The 18,438-nt window shown below is 48.0% G+C and overlaps 1 protein-coding gene across 2 annotated transcripts in view; it reads right to left on the minus strand.

The window, feature by feature from the left end:
- NXN (nucleoredoxin) overlaps positions 1-18,438 on the minus strand; it is a 100,085-nt gene that overhangs the window by 17,293 nt on the left and 64,354 nt on the right. Inside the window, exons 3-6 of one of the 2 annotated variants that reach the window (XM_087883462.1) lie at positions 16,799-16,932; positions 15,537-15,637; positions 14,315-14,421; positions 5,485-5,664 (exon numbers count right to left, since the gene is read on the minus strand). In XM_087883462.1, coding sequence (XP_087739588.1) covers positions 5,485-5,664; positions 14,315-14,421; positions 15,537-15,637; positions 16,799-16,932 — 522 coding nt within the window. The remainder of the gene's footprint in view (positions 1-5,484; positions 5,665-14,314; positions 14,422-15,536; positions 15,638-16,798; positions 16,933-18,438) is intronic. The other variant, XM_087883463.1, reaches the window with a different exon arrangement.

Here is an 18,438-nt window from a genome sequence, read left to right on the forward strand (position 1 = left end):
AATGTCAGATATTCTACATTTAGGCAAGAGAAACGAAATGCACAGGTACCGTATATGTGGTACCTGGCTCAATAGTAGCAACTGTGAGAGGGATCTTGGAGTCCCAGTGGACAACCATTTAGATAAGAGCCAGCCGTGTGCAGCAGTTGCCAAAAAAGCCAACACAGTTCTAGGCTGCATCAACAGAGGGACAGAATCAAGATCACGTGAAGTATTAATACCACTTTATAAGGCCTTGGTAAGGCCACACTTGGAATCCTGCATCCAATTTTGGACGCCATTTTGTAAAAAAGATGTGGAGAGTCTAGAAAGAGTGCAGAAAAGAGTAACAAAGAGGATTAGAGGACTGGAGGCTAAAATATATACAGAATGGTTGCTGGAACTGGGTAGGTCTAGTTTAATGAAGAGAAGGATCAGGTGAGACATGATAGCAGTCTTCCAATATCTCAGGGGCTGCCCCAAAGAAGAGGGAGTCAAGCTATTCTCCAAAGCCCCTGAAGGCAGAAGAAGAAGCAACAGGTGGAAACTCATCAAGGAGAGAAGCAACTTAGAACTAAGAGGAAAATTCCTGACAGTGAGACCAATTAATCAATGGAACAATTTGCCTCCAGAAGTTGTGAATGCTCCAACACTGGAAGTCTTTAAGAAGAGATTGGACAACCATTTGTCTGAAGTGGTGTAGGGTTTCCTGCCTAAGCAGGGGGTTGGACTAGAAGACCTCCAAGGTCCCTTCCGACTCTTGTTGTTCTATCCTATATCAATCTGGGTGTCGAAACTACATACCAATCTAAATGCACATCCATGTCACTCCAACCCCCATGGTTCCCTGCTTCACCAACTGTACGAGGGTAATCCAGCCAGTGCAAAAAAACAAAAAAATTACAGGCAGTCCTCAACTTACAACAGTTCATTTAGTGACCGAAGTTGCAACAACACTGATAAAAAAGTCACTTATGACCGTTCGTCACGCTTAATAACAGCAGCCCCACAGTCAAAAAGTGTTCAAACTTCAGAGGCTTGGCAACTGACTGACTGACTGACTGACATTTTATTTTATTTTATTTTATTTTATTTTATTTTATATTATTTTATTTTATTTTATTTTATTTTATTTTATTTTATTATTTTATTATTTTATTTATTTTATTTTATTTTATTTTATTTTATTTTATTTATTTTATTTTATTTTATTTTATTATTTTATTTTATTTTATTTATTTTATTTTATTTTAAACAAGTTTTATTGGTGTCATCCCCCCCCCCCACATTTCCCCACATCGTTTTTGAACAGAGTATTGGCCGTTTCTTGTCTTAATCAATTAATTAAAATTCAAATATATTTTACTCAGTTACAATTCTTGCCAAAATCTTCTCCCCCCCCCTTTTTTTAAATCATATCTCACTATTTCTATGCTTACTTACAATTGCAACTGACTCGTATTTATGACGGTTGCAGTGCCCCGGTGGGGGGAGGGTCACGTGATCCCCTTTTGCGACCTTCTGACAAGGAAAGTGGACATGGAGAAGAAACCAGATTCACTTAACAACCATGTGACTCGCTTAACGACCGCAAATGACAAACCAAAGGAGGCAAAACGCGCCTGACGAACCCCTCGCTTAGCAACAGAACTTTTGAGCTCAGTTGTGGTTGTAAATTGAGGATTAGCTATAAAGGCACAGGTATTTCACGCACATTACAACTCTCCCTTTAACCAACTATAGGAGAACTCAGGAGGATAATTCAGCCGGTGCACAAATTACACACCAGACAACCAGAATCCGCACACCAACATGTGTGCAAAAGACACACAACCGATTCCAAGCTCTGAGCCCGGTGGGTGTGTTGTTGTGACCCTCATTGAACAAGCTTTGTTGCGGGAGGAAATCCAGGGAACGTGCCGATTAAGGCTTAAAAGCAAAACCAAAAAAAAAGAAAAAAGAAAGGAAGAAAGAATTAATTACGGCACAATTGGGCTTCTAACCAGCCACCCCCTGCGTTTTCCCCTTATAAAACCCTGAAAAATGGAAACAAGAGGGGCTTAAAACGCATGTGCTGTTTAAAGACGGATGAACTAAGCTGGCCGCGCGCCCCGGGGGTTTCACAAATACCCCATTCAGACACAGCGGGGCGCGAACAAGAGTGCCTGTGATGGCAGGGCCAGAAACAAATGCAAGCATATGGAATTGTTGTGTACGGAGAGAGAGAGAGAAAAAAAATAACACATCTGACTTTCCTTTCGGGGAGGATCTGAGTGTTCGCCAGCAGGAGGGGGGCTCGGCTTTAAGCCGATTCCCTGCATTCCCCCATAGCAGGGATTTTTATCAGAGAGGGTCATAGCAGGGCTGTCTTTTTGGAAGCCAGTAATTTTAAAAGGCGTGGACTTCAGCTCCCAGAATTCCCCAGCCAGACATGCTTTAAGATGGGTGGACTTCCATTCCCAGAATCCCCCAGCCAACAATGCTTTAAAATGGGTGGACTTCCACTCCCAGAATTCCCCAGCCAGCCATGCTTTAAGAGGGGTGGACTTCCACTCCCGGAATCCCCCAGCCAGCATGCTTTAAGAGGGGTGGACTTCCACTCCCAGAATCCCCCAGCCAGCCATGCTTTAAGAGGGGTGGACTTCCACTCCCAGAATTCCCCAGCCAGCCATGCTTTAAGAGGGGTGGGCTTTCACTCCCAGAATTCCCCAGCCAGCATGCTTTAAGAGGGGTGGGCTTCCACTCCCAGAATTCCCCAGCCAGCAATGCTTTAAGAGGGGTGACTTCCACTCCCAGAATCCCCCAGCCAGCCATGCTTTAAGAGGGGTGGGCTTTCACTCCCAGAATTCCCCAGCCAGCATGCTTTAAGAGGGGTGGGCTTCCACTCCCAGAATTCCCCAGCCAGCAATGCTTTAAGAGGGGTGGACTCCCACTCCCAGAATCCCCCAGCCAGCCATGCTTTAAGAGGGGTGGACTTCCACTCCCAGAATCCCCCAGCCAGCCATGCTTTAAGAGGGGTGGACTTCCACTCCCAGAATTCCCCAGCCAGCCATGCTTTAAGAGGGGTGGGCTTTCACTCCCAGAATTCCCCAGCCAGCAATGCTTTAAGAGGGGTGAATTTCCACTCCCAGAATCCCCCAGCCAGCCATGCTTTAAGAGGGGTGGACTTCCACTCCCAGAATCCCCCAGCCAGCAATGCTTTAAGAGGGGTGGACTTCCACTCCCAGAATTCCCCAGCCAGCATGATTCATTCATTCATTCATTCATTCATTCATTCATTCATTCATTCATTCATTCATTCAATTTGTATGCCGCCCCTCTCCGAAGACTCAGGGCGCGGTGGATCTTCAATTCTTGAAAAGACTTTCTGACAAGCAGTCAATGGGCCGAAAATCAGCTGGCTGGCGCACGCATGTGCGCTGGAGCTGAAGTAGGGCAATGCTCGCGTGCCCACAGATATGACTCCGTGCGCCACCTGTGGCACACGGCTCTAGACTGACCAAGCCCAAATCCTGCAACCGTTCTTCATATAATTTTTAAGTCCCCAGGCCTTTAATCATCTTAGTTGCTCTTCTTTGCACATTTTCCCCCCTCCAAATTTTTTTTTTTTTGTAATATAGTGACCGAAACCAGATGCAGGAATCCAGATGTGGCCTTGCCAAAGTTTTATTTATTTATTCATTTATTTATTTATTTATTTATTTATTTATTTATTTATTTATTTATTAATTAAATTTGTACACCATCCTTTATAAAGCGGTACTAATAGTTGGCGTGCTTTTGATTCTATGCTTCTGTTTATACCTTCTGTATGTTGGGACACGATGCAAATCACCCCTTTTAAAACGGGGATCGCTGGAGAAAATTTTTTAACCGTGGGGCGCCGCAGACAAGCAAGAAAGAAAGAGGGCAGAGCACAAAATATTCAGGCTACGGCACGTCGCGTTGATCCGGGGTGGAGCAGGGTTTCCACATTTTGTTCCAAATTATGATTCCGTAATTTGCAGCGTCACGTCCTAAAATTCCATACCGTGGCTTTCACGCAAAACATGTTTTCCTTCGTTGGGCGCACGGCTCAACAATATTGCTGAGCACATTGTAAGCCGCCCTGAGTCTTCGGAGAAGGGCGGCATATAAATCAAATTAAAAAAAAAAAAAAAAAAAACCCTCGGGAGTTAAAAGAGTGCAGACTTCATATAAATCCATTTCTTTTCTTTTTTTTTAAAATTTAATTTATATGCCGCCCTTCTCCGGAGACTCAGTATATATTTATTTATATTTATATATTTATACAAAGTCAGCTTATTGCCCCCACAAACTGGGTCCTCAATTTACCTACCTTAGAAAGGATGGAAGGCTGAGTCAACCTTGAGCCTGATGAGATTCGAACTTGCAGTAATTGCAGGCAGCTGGTGTTAAATTACAGTGCTTAGTCTGCAGAGCTATCCAGCTATCCTTTCTTAAACCAGCAGGAATCTAAATTCAGCCTCCTCGCGTTGTTGACATCCACCATCCCCACAAATGTCTCTTTTGCAATAATGAGGACTAGAAACTTCAGTACTTTTACAAAAAAACTATGCATTTGCCCCCCCCCGTTAGTATCTCTTTGCCATAAGGACTAGAAACTTTATTGGATTTAAGTACTTCTACAGAAAATGACACTTCCACCAGGAAATTGTCTCCACAAGTATCTTTTTTTGCAATCATGAGGACTAGAAACTTCCTCAGACTTAAGTACTTTTATGTAAAACTACACTTCCACATTGTCCCCATAAGTATCTCTTGGCAATGAGGACTAGAAACTTCATCGGACTTAAGTACTTTGACAGAAGACTATACTTCCACCAGGAGATTGTATCCACAAGCATCTCTTTGCAATCACAAGGAGTAGAAGCTTCACCAGACTTACTGTAAGTACTTTTATGTAAAACTACACTTCCACATTTTCCCCATAAGTATCTCTTGGCAATGAGGACTAGAAACTTCATCAGACTTAAGTACTTTTACAGAACACTACACTTCCACCAGGAGATTGTCCCCAGAAGTATTTCTTTACAATCACGAGGAGTAGAAACTGCATCAGACTTAAGTACTTTTACAGAAAACTACATTCCCACCAGCCAATTGTCCCCACAGGTATCTCTTTACAATCACAAGGACTAGAAACTTTGCCAAACTTAAGTACTTTTACAGAAGACTACACTTCCACTAGCATCTGGTCCGCAGAAGTATCTTTTTGCCCCCAGAAGTTTCTCTTTACAATCACGAGGACTAGAAACTTCACCAAACGTAACTACTTTTACCGAAGACTTCACTTCCACTAAGAACTAGTCCCCAGAAGTATCTCTTTGCAATCATGAGGACTAGAAACTTCATGAGGCCTTTTATAGCAAACTACCCTTCCATCCATCAGATTTTTTTTGCTCCATTCTTGCTTGTTGGCAAAAGAGAAACAAACGACAGCAAAATCCGATTATATTGGGGAGTGTGAGGCGGTTTGCATACCTACAAAAAGGACAAGACAAGGACCCTCGTTCAGCTGGACGGCGTTGGAGTCGGTCAGCTCTAAGACAGGCTTGGGGTGCCAGGGGAACTCCTGGCATTCAATGTCATTCAGGACCTCGACTCGGCCCTGTCTGGTGATGACGTCTCCCTTAGTGTCCAAGACGATAAGAGTAGGGATACCTGCGATCGGACAAGACGAAAAACAAACCAAGATAAAGAGAGGGGGTTTAAGGAGGAAGAGAAAGAAAGCACACGCCGTGTCATATTATGTGCTATATTTCACATCGCCCGGTACTTAGTCAAACAGGGGCTGGTGGCTCAGCAGACTGATAGCATTGTGATTATCACCAGCTGTCTGCAATTACTGTAAGTTCGAATCTCACCAGGCTCAAGGTTGATTCAGCCTTCCATCCTTTCTAAGGTGGGTAAAATGAGGACCCAGTTTGTGGGGGCAATAAGCTGACTTTGTATAAAAAATATACAAAAGGATGAAGGCTATTGCTTAACGCATTGTAAGCCGCCCTGAGTCTCCGGAGAAGGGCGGCATATAAATCAAATTAAAAACAAAAACAAAAACATTGTGCTAAAAAGTCAAGATATACTACGTCGACACAGCATTCCCACAATCCATTAAGAAAATTATTCCATTCAAAAAAGCAATGCAATTAATCAGATAAATTTCTGATTTTGACAGACTTGGGCGCATTATTAATCTGAGATCAATAAAATTCTGTTACTAAATTTTGATGGAATAAAAGGTTTTTTTTAAATTTTTACATTAATTTTCCAGTCATGGGGTAATGGTCATTTTACAGGTAAAAAACTCTTTTCCCTTCAAGAAATCATAAGGGTCCCATAAGGTCCACCCCTCTTAAAGCATCCTGGCTGGGGAATTCTGGGAGTGGAAGTCCTCCCCTCTTAAAGCATTGCTGGCTGGGGAATTCTGGGAGTGGAAGTCCTCCCCTCTTAAAGCATTGCTGGCTGGGGAATTCTGGGAGTGGAAGTCCACCCCTCTTAAAGCAGGCTGGCTGGGGAATTCTGGGAGTGGAAGTCCACCCCTCTTAAAGCAGGCTGGCTGGGGAATTCTGGGAGTGGAAGTCCACCCCTCTTAAAGCATCCTGGCTGGGGAATTCTGGGAGTGGAAGTCCACCCCTCTTAAAGCATTGCTGGCTGGGGAATTCTGGGAGTGGAAGTCCTCCCCTCTTAAAGCATTGCTGGCTGGGGAATTCTGGGAGTGGAAGTCCACCCCTCTTAAAGCAGGCTGGCTGGGGAATTCTGGGAGTGGAAGTCCTCCCCTCTTAAAGCATGCTGGCTGGGGAATTCTGGGAGTGGAAGTCCATCCCTCTTAAAGCAGGCTGGCTGGGGAATTCTGGGAGCTGAAGTCCATCCCTCTTAAAGCATGGCTGGCTGGGGAATTCTGGGAGTGGAAGTCCATCCCTCTTAAAGCATGCTGGCTGGGGGATTCTGGGAGTGGAAGTCCTCCCCTCTTAAAGCATTGCTGGCTGGGGAATTCTGGGAGTGGAAGTCCTCCCCTCTTAAAGCATTGCTGGCTGGGGAATTCTGGGAGTGGAAGTCCTCCCCTCTTAAAGCATTGCTGGCTGGGGAATTCTGGGAGTGGAAGTCCACCCCTCTTAAAGCATTGCTGGCTGGGGAATTCTGGGAGTGGAAGTCCACCCCTCTTAAAGCATTGCTGGCTGGGGAATTCTGGGAGTGGAAGTCCACCCCTCTTAAAGCATTGCTGGCTGGGGAATTCTGGGAGTGGAAGTCCTCCCCTCTTAAAGCATTGCTGGCTGGGGAATTCTGGGAGTGGAAGTCCACCCCTCTTAAAGCAGGCTGGCTGGGGAATTCTGGGAGTGGAAGTCCTCCCCTCTTAAAGCATGCTGGCTGGGGAATTCTGGGAGTGGAAGTCCATCCCTCTTAAAGCAGGCTGGCTGGGGAATTCTGGGAGCTGAAGTCCATCCCTCTTAAAGCATGGCTGGCTGGGGAATTCTGGGAGTGGAAGTCCATCCCTCTTAAAGCATGCTGGCTGGGGGATTCTGGGAGTGGAAGTCCTCCCCTCTTAAAGCATGCTGGCTGGGGAATTCTGGGAGCTGAAGTCCATCCCTCTTAAAGCATTGCTGGCTGGGGAATTCTGGGAGTGGAAGTCCTCCCCTCTTAAAGCATTGCTGGCTGGGGGATTCTGGGAGTGGAAGTCCTCCCCTCTTAAAGCATGCTGGCTGGGGAATTCTGGGAGCTGAAGTCCACCTCTCTTAAAGCAGGCTGGCTGGGGAATTCTGGGAGTGGAAGTCCATCCCTCTTAAAGCATTGCTGGCTGGGGGATTCTGGGAGTGGAAGTCCTCCCCTCTTAAAGCATGCTGGCTGGGGAATTCTGGGAGCTGAAGTCCATCCCTCTTAAAGCATTGCTGGCTGGGGAATTCTGGGAGTGGAAGTCCACCCCTCTTAAAGCATTGCTGGCTGGGGAATTCTGGGAGTGGAAGTCCTCCCCTCTTAAAGCATTGCTGGCTGGGGAATTCTGGGAGTGGAAGTCCACCCCTCTTAAAGCATGCTGGCTGGGGAATTCTGGGAGTGGAAGTCCATCCCTCTTAAAGCAGGCTGGCTGGGGAATTCTGGGAGCTGAAGTCCATCCCTCTTAAAGCATGGCTGGCTGGGGAATTCTGGGAGTGGAAGTCCATCCCTCTTAAAGCATGCTGGCTGGGGGATTCTGGGAGCTGAAGTCCACCTCTCTTAAAGCAGGCTGGCTGGGGAATTCTGGGAGTGGAAGTCCATCCCTCTTAAAGCATTGCTGGCTGGGGAATTCTGGGAGTGGAAGTCCACCCCTCTTAAAGCATTGCTGGCTGGGGAATTCTGGGAGTGGAAGTCCTCCCCTCTTAAAGCATTGCTGGCTGGGGAATTCTGGGAGTGGAAGTCCACCCCTCTTAAAGCATTGCTGGCTGGGGAATTCTGGGAGTGGAAGTCCTCCCCTCTTAAAGCATTGCTGGCTGGGGAATTCTGGGAGTGGAAGTCCACCCCTCTTAAAGCATTGCTGGCTGGGGAATTCTGGGAGTGGAAGTCCTCCCCTCTTAAAGCATGCTGGCTGGGGAATTCTGGGAGTGGAAGTCCATCCCTCTTAAAGCAGGCTGGCTGGGGAATTCTGGGAGCTGAAGTCCATCCCTCTTAAAGCATGGCTGGCTGGGGAATTCTGGGAGTGGAAGTCCATCCCTCTTAAAGCATGCTGGCTGGGGGATTCTGGGAGTGGAAGTCCTCCCCTCTTAAAGCATGCTGGCTGGGGAATTCTGGGAGCTGAAGTCCTCCCCTCTTAAAGCATGCTGGCTGGGGAATTCTGGGAGCTGAAGTCCATCCCTCTTAAAGCATTGCTGGCTGGGGGATTCTGGGAGTGGAAGTCCTCCCCTCTTAAAGCATGCTGGCTGGGGAATTCTGGGAGCTGAAGTCCACCTCTCTTAAAGCATGCTTGCTGGGGAATTCTGGGAGTGGAAGTCCATCCCTCTTAAAGCATGCTGGCTGGGGGATTCTGGGAGTGGAAGTCCTCCCCTCTTAAAGCATGCTTGCTGGGGAATTCTGGGAGTGGAAGTCCATCCCTCTTAAAGCATGCTGGCTGGGGAATTCTGGGAGTGGAAGTCCATCCCTCTTAAAGCATTGCTGGCTGGGGAATTCTGGGAGCTGAAGTCCACCTCTCTTAAAGCATGCTTGCTGGGGAATTCTGGGAGTGGAAGTCCATCCCTCTTAAAGCATGCTGGCTGGGGGATTCTGGGAGTGGAAGTCCTCCCCTCTTAAAGCATTGCTGGCTGGGGAATTCTGGGAGCTGAAGTCCACCTCTCTTAAAGCAGGCTGGCTGGGGAATTCTGGGAGTGGAAGTCCATCCCTCTTAAAGCATTGCTGGCTGGGGAATTCTGGGAGTGGAAGTCCATCCCTCTTAAAGCAGGCTGGCTGGGGAATTCTGGGAGCTGAAGTCCACCTCTCTTAAAGCATGCTTGCTGGGGAATTCTGGGAGTGGAAGTCCATCCCTCTTAAAGCATGCTGGCTGGGGAATTCTGGGAATCGAAGTCCAGCCCTCTTAAAGCAGACTCGCTGGGGAATTCCATGCACTGAAGTCCAAGTATCTTAAAAGTTGCTGATAAAGATTGGTTCACTGTACAGGTAGTCCTCGACTTACGACCCCAATTGAGCCCAAAATTCCTGTTGCTAAGCAAGACATTTGTTAAGCGAGCTTGGCCCCATTTTACAACCTTTTTTTTTTACCACAGTTGTTACGTGAATCACTGCAGGGGATGACAGGACCCTGGGACACTGCAACCCATATCATAAATATGAGTCCGTTCTCAAGGAGCCGAATTTTGATCACATGGCCACGGCGATGCTGAAACGGTCGTGAGTTTTAAAAATGGTCATGTCACTTTTTTCAGTGTTGTTGAAAAAATGAACTTGTTGGAAGTCAAGGAGTAGCTGTATAGGCAATTTTTGCAGAAATCTGTGTGGATCTGTGCGTCTTTGGACTAACTAACCAATGCCTCTGGAGTGAAGAGGGAGATTTCAGCCTCTTCTGCCTTACTCCGCCCACTGCACTTCAGGACCCACATCCTGTCTGTGCAATTAATGGCTGGGATTTTCCTTGTGCAAAGGGCCTGCAACGTAGGGCAGGGGGGGTGTCCTCTCTCCATTGCGATAATTCAGATTTGCTGGAATCAGACGGCATGTTTGATTCTCAGAGAAAAGGATGGAGGAGGGAGGGAGGAAGGAAGGGAGGAGGAAGGGAGGAAGGAAGGAGGAGAAAGGGAGGAAGGAAGGAGGAGAAAGGGAGGAAGGAAGGAGGAATGGAGGAAGGAAAGGAGGAGGAAAGGAGGAAGGGAGGAGGAGAGAGGGAGGGAGGAAGGAAGGAAAGAAGGAGGAGGAGGAAGGAAGGAGAGAGAAGGGTGGAAGGAAGGGAGGGAGGGAGGAGGAAGGAAGGAAGAAGAGGAGGAAGGAAGGAAGTGAAGAAGGAAGGAAAAGAGGGAGGGAGGAAGGAGGAAGGAAGGGAGGAAGGATGGAGGAGGAGGAAGGAAGGAAATAATCCAGTGCAATAATTCATATTTGCTGGAATCAGACGGCATGTTAGATTCTCAGAGAAAAGGATGCAGGAGGGAGGGAGGAAGGAAGGAAGGAGGAGAAAGGGAGGAAGGAAGGAGGAGGAAGGAAGAAAGGAGAGAGAAGGGAGGAGGAAGGAAGGAAGGGAGGAGGAGAGAGGGAGGGAGGAAGGAAGGAAGGAGAGAGAAGAGTGGAAGGAAGGGAGGGAGGGAGGGAGAGGGAGGAGGAAGGAAGGAGGAGGAGGAAGAAGGAAGGCAGGGAGGAAGGGAAGAAGGAAGGAGGAGGAGGGAGGAAGGAGGAGAAAGGGAGCAAGGAGGAAGAAGTGAAGGAAGGAGGAAGGAAGAACGGAGGGAAGAAAGAAGGAAGGAGGAAAAAGGGAGGACGGAAGGAAAGAGAGAGAAGGGTGGAAGGGAGGGAGGGAGGAGGAGGAGGGAGGGAGGAGGAAGGAAGGGAGGGAGGAAGGAAGGAGGAGGAAAGAAGGAAGCAAGAAAGGAGGAAGGCAGGGAGGAAGGAAGGAAGGGAAGAAGGAAGGAGGAGGAGGAGGGAGGAAGGAGGAGAAAGGGAAGAAGGAAGGAGGAGGAAAGAAGGAAGCAAGGAAGGAGGAAGGGAGGGAGGGAGGAAGGAAGGAAGGGAAGAAGGAAGGAAGGGAGGGAGGAAGGAAGGGAAGAAGGAAGGAAGGAGGAGGAAGAGAGGAAGGGAGGAAGAGAGGAAGGAAACCTGCAAAAGGCTTGGGGGGGGGGGATTGCAGATTTTAAGATCGATTGGGAAAAGAAGGTGCCCCCAAAAGAAGTCGCAGCCTTTCTATTTTAGCCCTTCTGGATCTTGGAGACTCTTCTTCTCTTGCTGTCAAAGCCACAAATTGCCGGAAGAAACCCGATCCAGGTTAGGAGGAGCAGCCCGTCCGTCCGGAGCAGCCACCTGTTCTTCAGCTGCTCTGGAATCGGATTTCCTGCCGGATGGATGCGGCGGCCACGGCCCTCCCCTCCCTTCCCTTCCCTTCCCCTCCTCCCTCTTCGGCAGGGAGGGCCAAACCGCAACCACAACAGGCTGCCCGTGGACCGCTTGCGTGATGCCGCAGCCGAAAAGGCAAATGCGATTCTTGGCTGATTTTAAGAGAACCCGGATTCCCCAGGAGGAAGGAAAACCTCCCCCCCCCATTCACAGATGAGCTAAAATAAGAGCCTTGGTGGTGCAGTGGACTAAAGCGCTGTTAAGTAGCACCAGCTGCCTGGAATTACTGCGAGTTCAAATCTCACCAGGCTCAAGGTTGACTCAGCCTTCCATCCTTCCGAGGTGGGTAAAAGGAGGACCCAGATTGTGGGGGCAATAAACTGACTTTGTATAAAAAAGAACACTGCTTTTTGGGGGGGGGGCAAAAGCCCTACTAAGCAGGTATATACAAAAAAGTATGAAGGCTATTGCTTAACGCATTGTAAGCATTGAAAAAAAGGGACTTAGGACCATTATCCACACTTACGACCGGTGCAGGATCCCCCACATTCACGTGGACAAAATTCAGGCACTTGGCAAATGACTCGTATTTATGACGGTTGCCGTGTCCCAGGATCACGTGATCCCCTTTTGTGGCCATTTTGACAAGCCAAGCCCATGGGAAAGCCAGCTTCACTTAACAACCGTGTGACTAACTTAAGAACTGCAGCGATTCGCTTAACAACGGTGGCAAGAAATGTCGTCAAGTGGGGCAAAACTCACTTAACCAATGTTTCACTTAGCATCGGAAATGTTTTTAGTTCGATTGTGGGCATAAATCGAGGACCAGCTGTACACTGCAGGGTTGTTGTGTGAATAACGCAATTTGACATTTTCAGGCTTTCTGGGGGCCTGGGATGCCCTCCAAACAGCGTGTTCCCCAAGTGATGTTTCAGTGTCTCCTTCGCAGGGTTGTTGTAAGGATGATTGTTCTAATGGACAGCTAGTCCTCTACTTACGACCATAATTCAGCCGGGCAATGACAGTTGCACGGCGAGTCATAGAGACATCGAAAATAGGTGGCATGAAAAGTCCTAGTAAGCCTTTGTGGTTTTAAATTTGTTTATTTTTTAAATTTTTGATGGATGATGGAAGCGTTCCGATTTTATGACCTTTATATTTATATTACGCTGTTATTTTTCATTTTGGTTAGGAAAGAAGCTAGAACTAGAGAGAGAGAGAGAGAGAGAGAGAGGGAGGGAGGGAGGGAGAGAGAGAGCAGGAGGGAGAGAGAGAGGGAGAGAGAGAGGAGGGAGGGACAGAGAGAGAGAGAGCGGGAGGAAGGAAGGGAGAGAGGGAGAGAGAGTGGGAGGGAGGGAGAGAGAGAGGAGGGAGGGACAGAGAGAGGAGGGAGGGACAGAGAGAGAGAGAGAGAGAGCGGGAGGAAGGGAGGGAGAGAGAGAGAGCGGGAGGGAGAGAGAGAGAGAGGAGGGAGGGAGAGAGAGAGAGCGGGAGGAAGGAAGGGAGAGAGAGGGAGGGAGGGAGAGAGAGGGAGGGAGGGACAGAGAGAGGAGGGAGGGACAGAGAGAGAGAGAGAGAGAGAGTGGGAGGAAGGGAGGGAGAGAGAGAGAGCGGGAGGGAGAGAGAGAGAGAGGAGGGAGGGAGAGAGAGAGAGCGGGAGGAAGGAAGGGAGAGAGGGAGAGAGAGTGGGAGGGAGGGAGAGAGAGGGAGGGAGGGAGAGAGAGAGGAGGGAGGGACAGAGAGAGAGAGAGAGAGAGCGGGAGGAAGGGAGGGAGAGAGAGAGAGCGGGAGGGAGAGAGAGAGAGAGGAGAGAGGGAGAGAGAGAGAGCGGGAGGAAGGAAGGGAGAGAGGGAGAGAGAGTGGGAGGGAGGGAGGGAGAGGGAGGGAGGGAGAGAGAGAGGAGGGAGGGACAGAGAGAGAGAGAGAGAGAGCGGGAGGAAGGGAGGGAGAGAGAGAGAGCGGGAGGGAGAGAGAGAGAGAGGAGGGAGGGAGAGAGAGAGAGCGGGAGGAAGGAATGGAGAGAGAGAGAGCAGGGGGAGGGAGGGAGAGAGAGAAAGAGCAGGAGGGAGGGAGAGAGAGAGAGCAGGAGAGAGGGAGAGAGAGAGAGGGAGGGAGAGAGAGCAAGAGAGAGAGAGAGAGCAGGAGGGAGGGAGAGAGAGAGGGAGGGAGGGAGAGAGAAAGAGAGAGCAGGAGGAAGGGAGAGAGAGAGGGAGAGAGAGTGGGAGGGAGGGAGAGAGAGAGAGGGAGAGAGAAAGAGAGAGAGAGTGGGAGGGAGGGAGAGAGAGCGGGAGGGAGGGAGGGGGAGAGAGAGAGCGGGAGGGAGAGAGAGAGAGTGGGAGGGAGGGAGGGGGAGAGAGAGAGCGGGAGGGAGAGAGAGAGAGTGGGAGGGAGGGAGTGGGAGGGAGGGAGAGAGAGGGAGGGAGAGTGTGTGTGTGTTAGGGTTAAGTCAGTGTTGAAATGTAAAATTTGTTGCTACTGGTTCTGTGGGTGTGGCTTGGTAGGCGTGGCCTGATGGGTCATGTGACTGGGTGGGCATGGCCAACTTTTTTTAAAAAAACTTTTTTTAAAGTATTTTTGTTTTACTACCTATTCGCTAGAACCAGTAGTAATAAAATGCTTTAAAAAAGTTTTAAAAAACTGCCGATCGCGCAGCACAGCTGTGATCGTCAGAACCTTTTTCTTACCTTTTTAATGCATATTTTACTACCGATTCGCCCGAACCGGATCGAACCGGTAGCATTTCACCCCCGGGTTAAGTGGGAATGCCCCAAAACCACCCACCAGACCTGATAAAATCCGAAAAGGGGTTACTTTCGCTTACCTTGAATGCCGTACAGCCGGTTGAGACGCGACCGCCGTCCTTCATCGGGGTAAGGGACCGATAACCAGGGCATCTCGCTGAAATATTGTTTGAACGACTCCTCCGACCTGCAGGCGACACAGGAATCAGAATCACAGAGTTGGAAGGGACCTTGGAGGTCTTCTAGTCCAACCCCCTGCTCAGGCAGGAGACCTTATTATACCATTTCAGATAAATGGTTATCCAATCTCTTCTTAAAAACCTCCAGTGTTGGAACATTTACAACTTCTGGTGGCAAGTTGTTCCACAGATTAATGGTTCTAACTCTCAGGAAATTTCTCCTTAGTTCCAGGTTGCTTCTCTCCTTGCTTAGTTTCCATCCGTTGCTTCTTGTCCTGCCCTCAGGTGCTTTGGAGAATAGCTTGACTGCCTCTTCTTTGGGGCAGCCCCTGAGATACTGGAAGACTGCTATCATGTCTCCCCTAGTCCTTCTCTTCATTAAACTAGACATTTCGTCTTCCTCCCTCCCTCCCTCTCTCATTACTCCTTCCTTCCTTTTCTTCCTCCCTCCCTTTTTATTCTTCCTTCCCTTTTTTCTGTCTTCCTCTTTCCTTCCTCTTTCTTTTTTCCTTCTTTCTTATATTCCTCCCTCCCTTCCTTGTCTCTCTCTCTCTCTTTCCTTCCTTCCTTCCTTCCCTTCCCTCCCCTTCCTTTGACTTATTTATTTAACCTTCATTAGTTCCAGTCTTCCTCCCTGTTTTCTTAATTTTCCAAATCTTCCGTGCTTTGTTCCCTTATCTCATTTTCTCTTCTTCTCTTTTCTTTTCCTTTCCCTTCCTTTTCTCCCCCTTTTTCTTCCCCTTTTCTTCCTCCTTCCTTTCTTCTTCCGTCCCTTTCGTTCTTCCTTCCTTCCTTTGTTCCTTCCTTCCCCTTTCTTTCCTTCCCCTTTCTCTTTTATTCCTCTCTCCTTTTCTTCCTTTCCTTCCTCTTTCTTTTCTTCCCCTTCCTTTCTTTTCCTCTCTCCTTCTTTCCTAACTTTCCTTCCTTCCTTTCTATTTCCTTCCCCTTTCTTTTTTCCCCATTTCTTTCTTTTTTTCCTCTCCTTCCTTCCTTCCTTCCTTCCTTTTCCTCCCTCCCTCCCACTTTTATGCAAAATGGAGGGCTCAGAATACCTCGTATAAAAAAGGGCTAAAAAAGTAAAACAGGATTTATGCCCCGCAGTTTGGGATTCATATTCGATTACCTGTCTGCACTAACAAAGACAATCTCGAATTTTTGACCAGCATCTTTGATTTTCCGGTAAGATTCCACCAGAACCCGAGTGAGACTTCTACAAGGCGGGCACTGCAGAAAGAAAAAATAAAATAAATAAATAAAAGAATTAAAATTGAGGCAAACAGCCCAGGAATTCACTCCTCTAGGGAATCTCTGGATATATTACAAAAAAGACATTTCCCCTCCCCCCCACCCCCGATACACGTGGAGGACTAGAAACTTAAGTGAGTTTTCCCTCAGCAAAATGCAGGACTACTAGCAAATGCAGCCACATAAACACCGTTACAAGCTAAGGATGAATCAGAAAACAGGTTCATTTAGTTCATTTAGTGACCGTTCAGAGTTGCAGCGGCACTGAAAAAAGTGACTTGTGACCGTTTTTTTGCACTCGCGGCAAAACCGTCCCCACCGTCAGGTGATCAAAATTTGGGCGCAAACTGACTCATATTTATGACGGTCGCAGTGCCCCGGGGTCACGTGATTCCCCTTTTGGGACCTTCTGACAAGCCAAGTCCGCGGGGAAGGCAGATTCACTTAACAACCGTGTTACCAAATTCACTGCAGCGATTCACTTAACAACCGTTGCAAGAGAGGTTGTAAAATAGGGGAAAAGGGAACACACGTCCCACTTAGCGACAGAAATTTCGGGCTCCACTGCGGTCGTCACAAAATTCAGACACTGGCAAAGGACCCGTATTTATGACGGTCGCAGTGTCCCTGGGTCATGTGGTCCCCTTTTGCGACCAAATCAATGGGGAAGCCATAGATTCATTTAACAATTGCAATGATTCGCTTAAAAAAGTCGTAAAATGGGGAGAAAACCTCCCTTATTAACTGTCACGCTTAGTAACAGAAATTTTGGGCTCAATTGTGGTCGCAAGACAAGGACTACCTGTATGTAAGGTTTGCATTGTGGTCGTAAGACAAGGACTACCTGTATGTAAGGGATTCAGAAGTGCAGTCACGTGATCTGGAGCCCCCTCCCCCCCCAAACCATCAGATCTTTGATTCCAGGTCGTAAGTTTCCCCCTTCCCACAACAGATCTTCAAACAGTTGCTAAGCAAACGGTTGTAAATCGAGAACTCCCCGTAATCCAAACCTGAAGCCGAATTTGTGCGATTTTTCAAGGAATGAGGAAAGATTCAGGACAACCCAGATGCAAATAGAGACACACACACCCCGAGACCCCCCCCCCCCCGGAAAGGAGGAAGGAGAAGTGAGGGTCTCACCCAGTGAGCAGAGAAGTAAACCCCGACGTGGGAACCTTCCAGAACGCTGCTTTCGAGGGGAGGCCCGCTATTTCGGAGAAGAGGGCCGGCCACCACCTCGCTGAATGGCCGAGGACCCCACGGGAACTCCAGGCCTGAGGGAGGAAAACAGAAAAGAGAATGGTCAAGAGCCACGGCGGCTGCCGAGAGATATTTTTATTTATTTATTTAATTAAAATGTTCATATCCCACCCAACTTTCCTTGAACGAGAGAGCCAGTATCGGTCCGGTGGTTAAGGTATCAGGCTAGAAACTAGGAGACAGTGAGTTCTAGTTCCTCCTTAGGCATGAACTTTGGGCCAATCACCAAGGAGATGGTGAGTTCTAGTTCCGCCTTAGGTATGACTTTGGGCCAATCACCAGGAGAAGGTGAGTTCTAGTTCCACCTTAGGCATGAAAGCCAGCTGGGTGACTTTGGGCCAATCACCAAGTTCTGCCTTAGATATGACTTTGGGCCAATCACCAAGAGAAGGTGAGTTCTAGTTCCACTTTAGGCATGAAAGCTGGCTGGGTGATTTTGGGCCAATCACCAGGAGACAGAGAATTCTAGTCCACCTTAAGCATGAAAGCTGGCTGGGTGACTTTGGGCCAATTACCAAGGAGATGGTGAGTTCTAGTTCCGCCTTAGATATGACTTTGGGCCAATCACCAGGAGAAGGTGAGTTCTAGTTCCACCTTAGGCATGAAAGCTGGTTGGGTGATTTTGGGCCAATCACTAGGAGACAGAGAATTCTAGTCCACCTAAAGCATGAAAGCTGGCTGGGTGACTTTGGGCCAATTACCAAGGAGATGGTGAGTTCTAGTTCCGCCTTAGATATGACTTTGGGCCAATCACCAGGAGAAGGTGAATTCTAGTCCCACCTTAGGCATGAAAGCTGGTTGGGTGATTTTGGGCCAATCACCAGGAGACAGAGAATTCTAGTCCACCTTAAGCATGAAAGCTGGCTGGGTGACTTTGGGCCAATCACCAAGGAGATGGTGAGTTCTAGTTCTGCCTTAGATATGACTTTGGGCCAATCACCAGGAGAAGGTGAGTTCTAGTCCCACTTTAGTTGTGAAAGCCAGCTGGCTGGGTGACTTTGGGCCAATCACCAGGAGCCGTTGAGTTCTAGTCCCACCTTAGTTGTGAAAGCCAGCTGGGTGATTTGGGGCCAATCACCAGGAGACTGGGAGTTCTAGTCCTGCCATAGGCATGAAACCTGTTGGGTAACTTTGGGCCAGTCTCTCTCTCTCTCAGCCCAATCCACCTCACAGGGTTGTTGTTATAATTAAATATATATTTATAATTATATAATTATAAATATAATTATAAATATATTGAGGTGAAAACAGAAGGAAGAAGCATTAGAAGTATGTTCGCTGCCTTGAGAGTTATTTATAAAAACAATACAGGCAGGAAATAAGATTGATAAATATATAAAATAAATAAAACATCCACTTGACTCCATAAAAAGGGCAACTTTGCTTAGAACGGGAAGGTATCCTAGATCAGGGGTGGAGAATGATGGCCTCTTTATGACTTGTGGACTTCAACTCCCAGAATTCCTGAGCCAACCATAGACTGGCATGGGCCATCGCTTCCCACGCTGGCTCAGGAATTC

Source organism: Pantherophis guttatus, chromosome 1 (assembly GCF_059756535.1).
Source record: "Pantherophis guttatus breed Tessera chromosome 1, ASM5975653v1, whole genome shotgun sequence".
NCBI lineage: Eukaryota > Metazoa > Chordata > Lepidosauria > Squamata > Colubridae > Pantherophis > Pantherophis guttatus.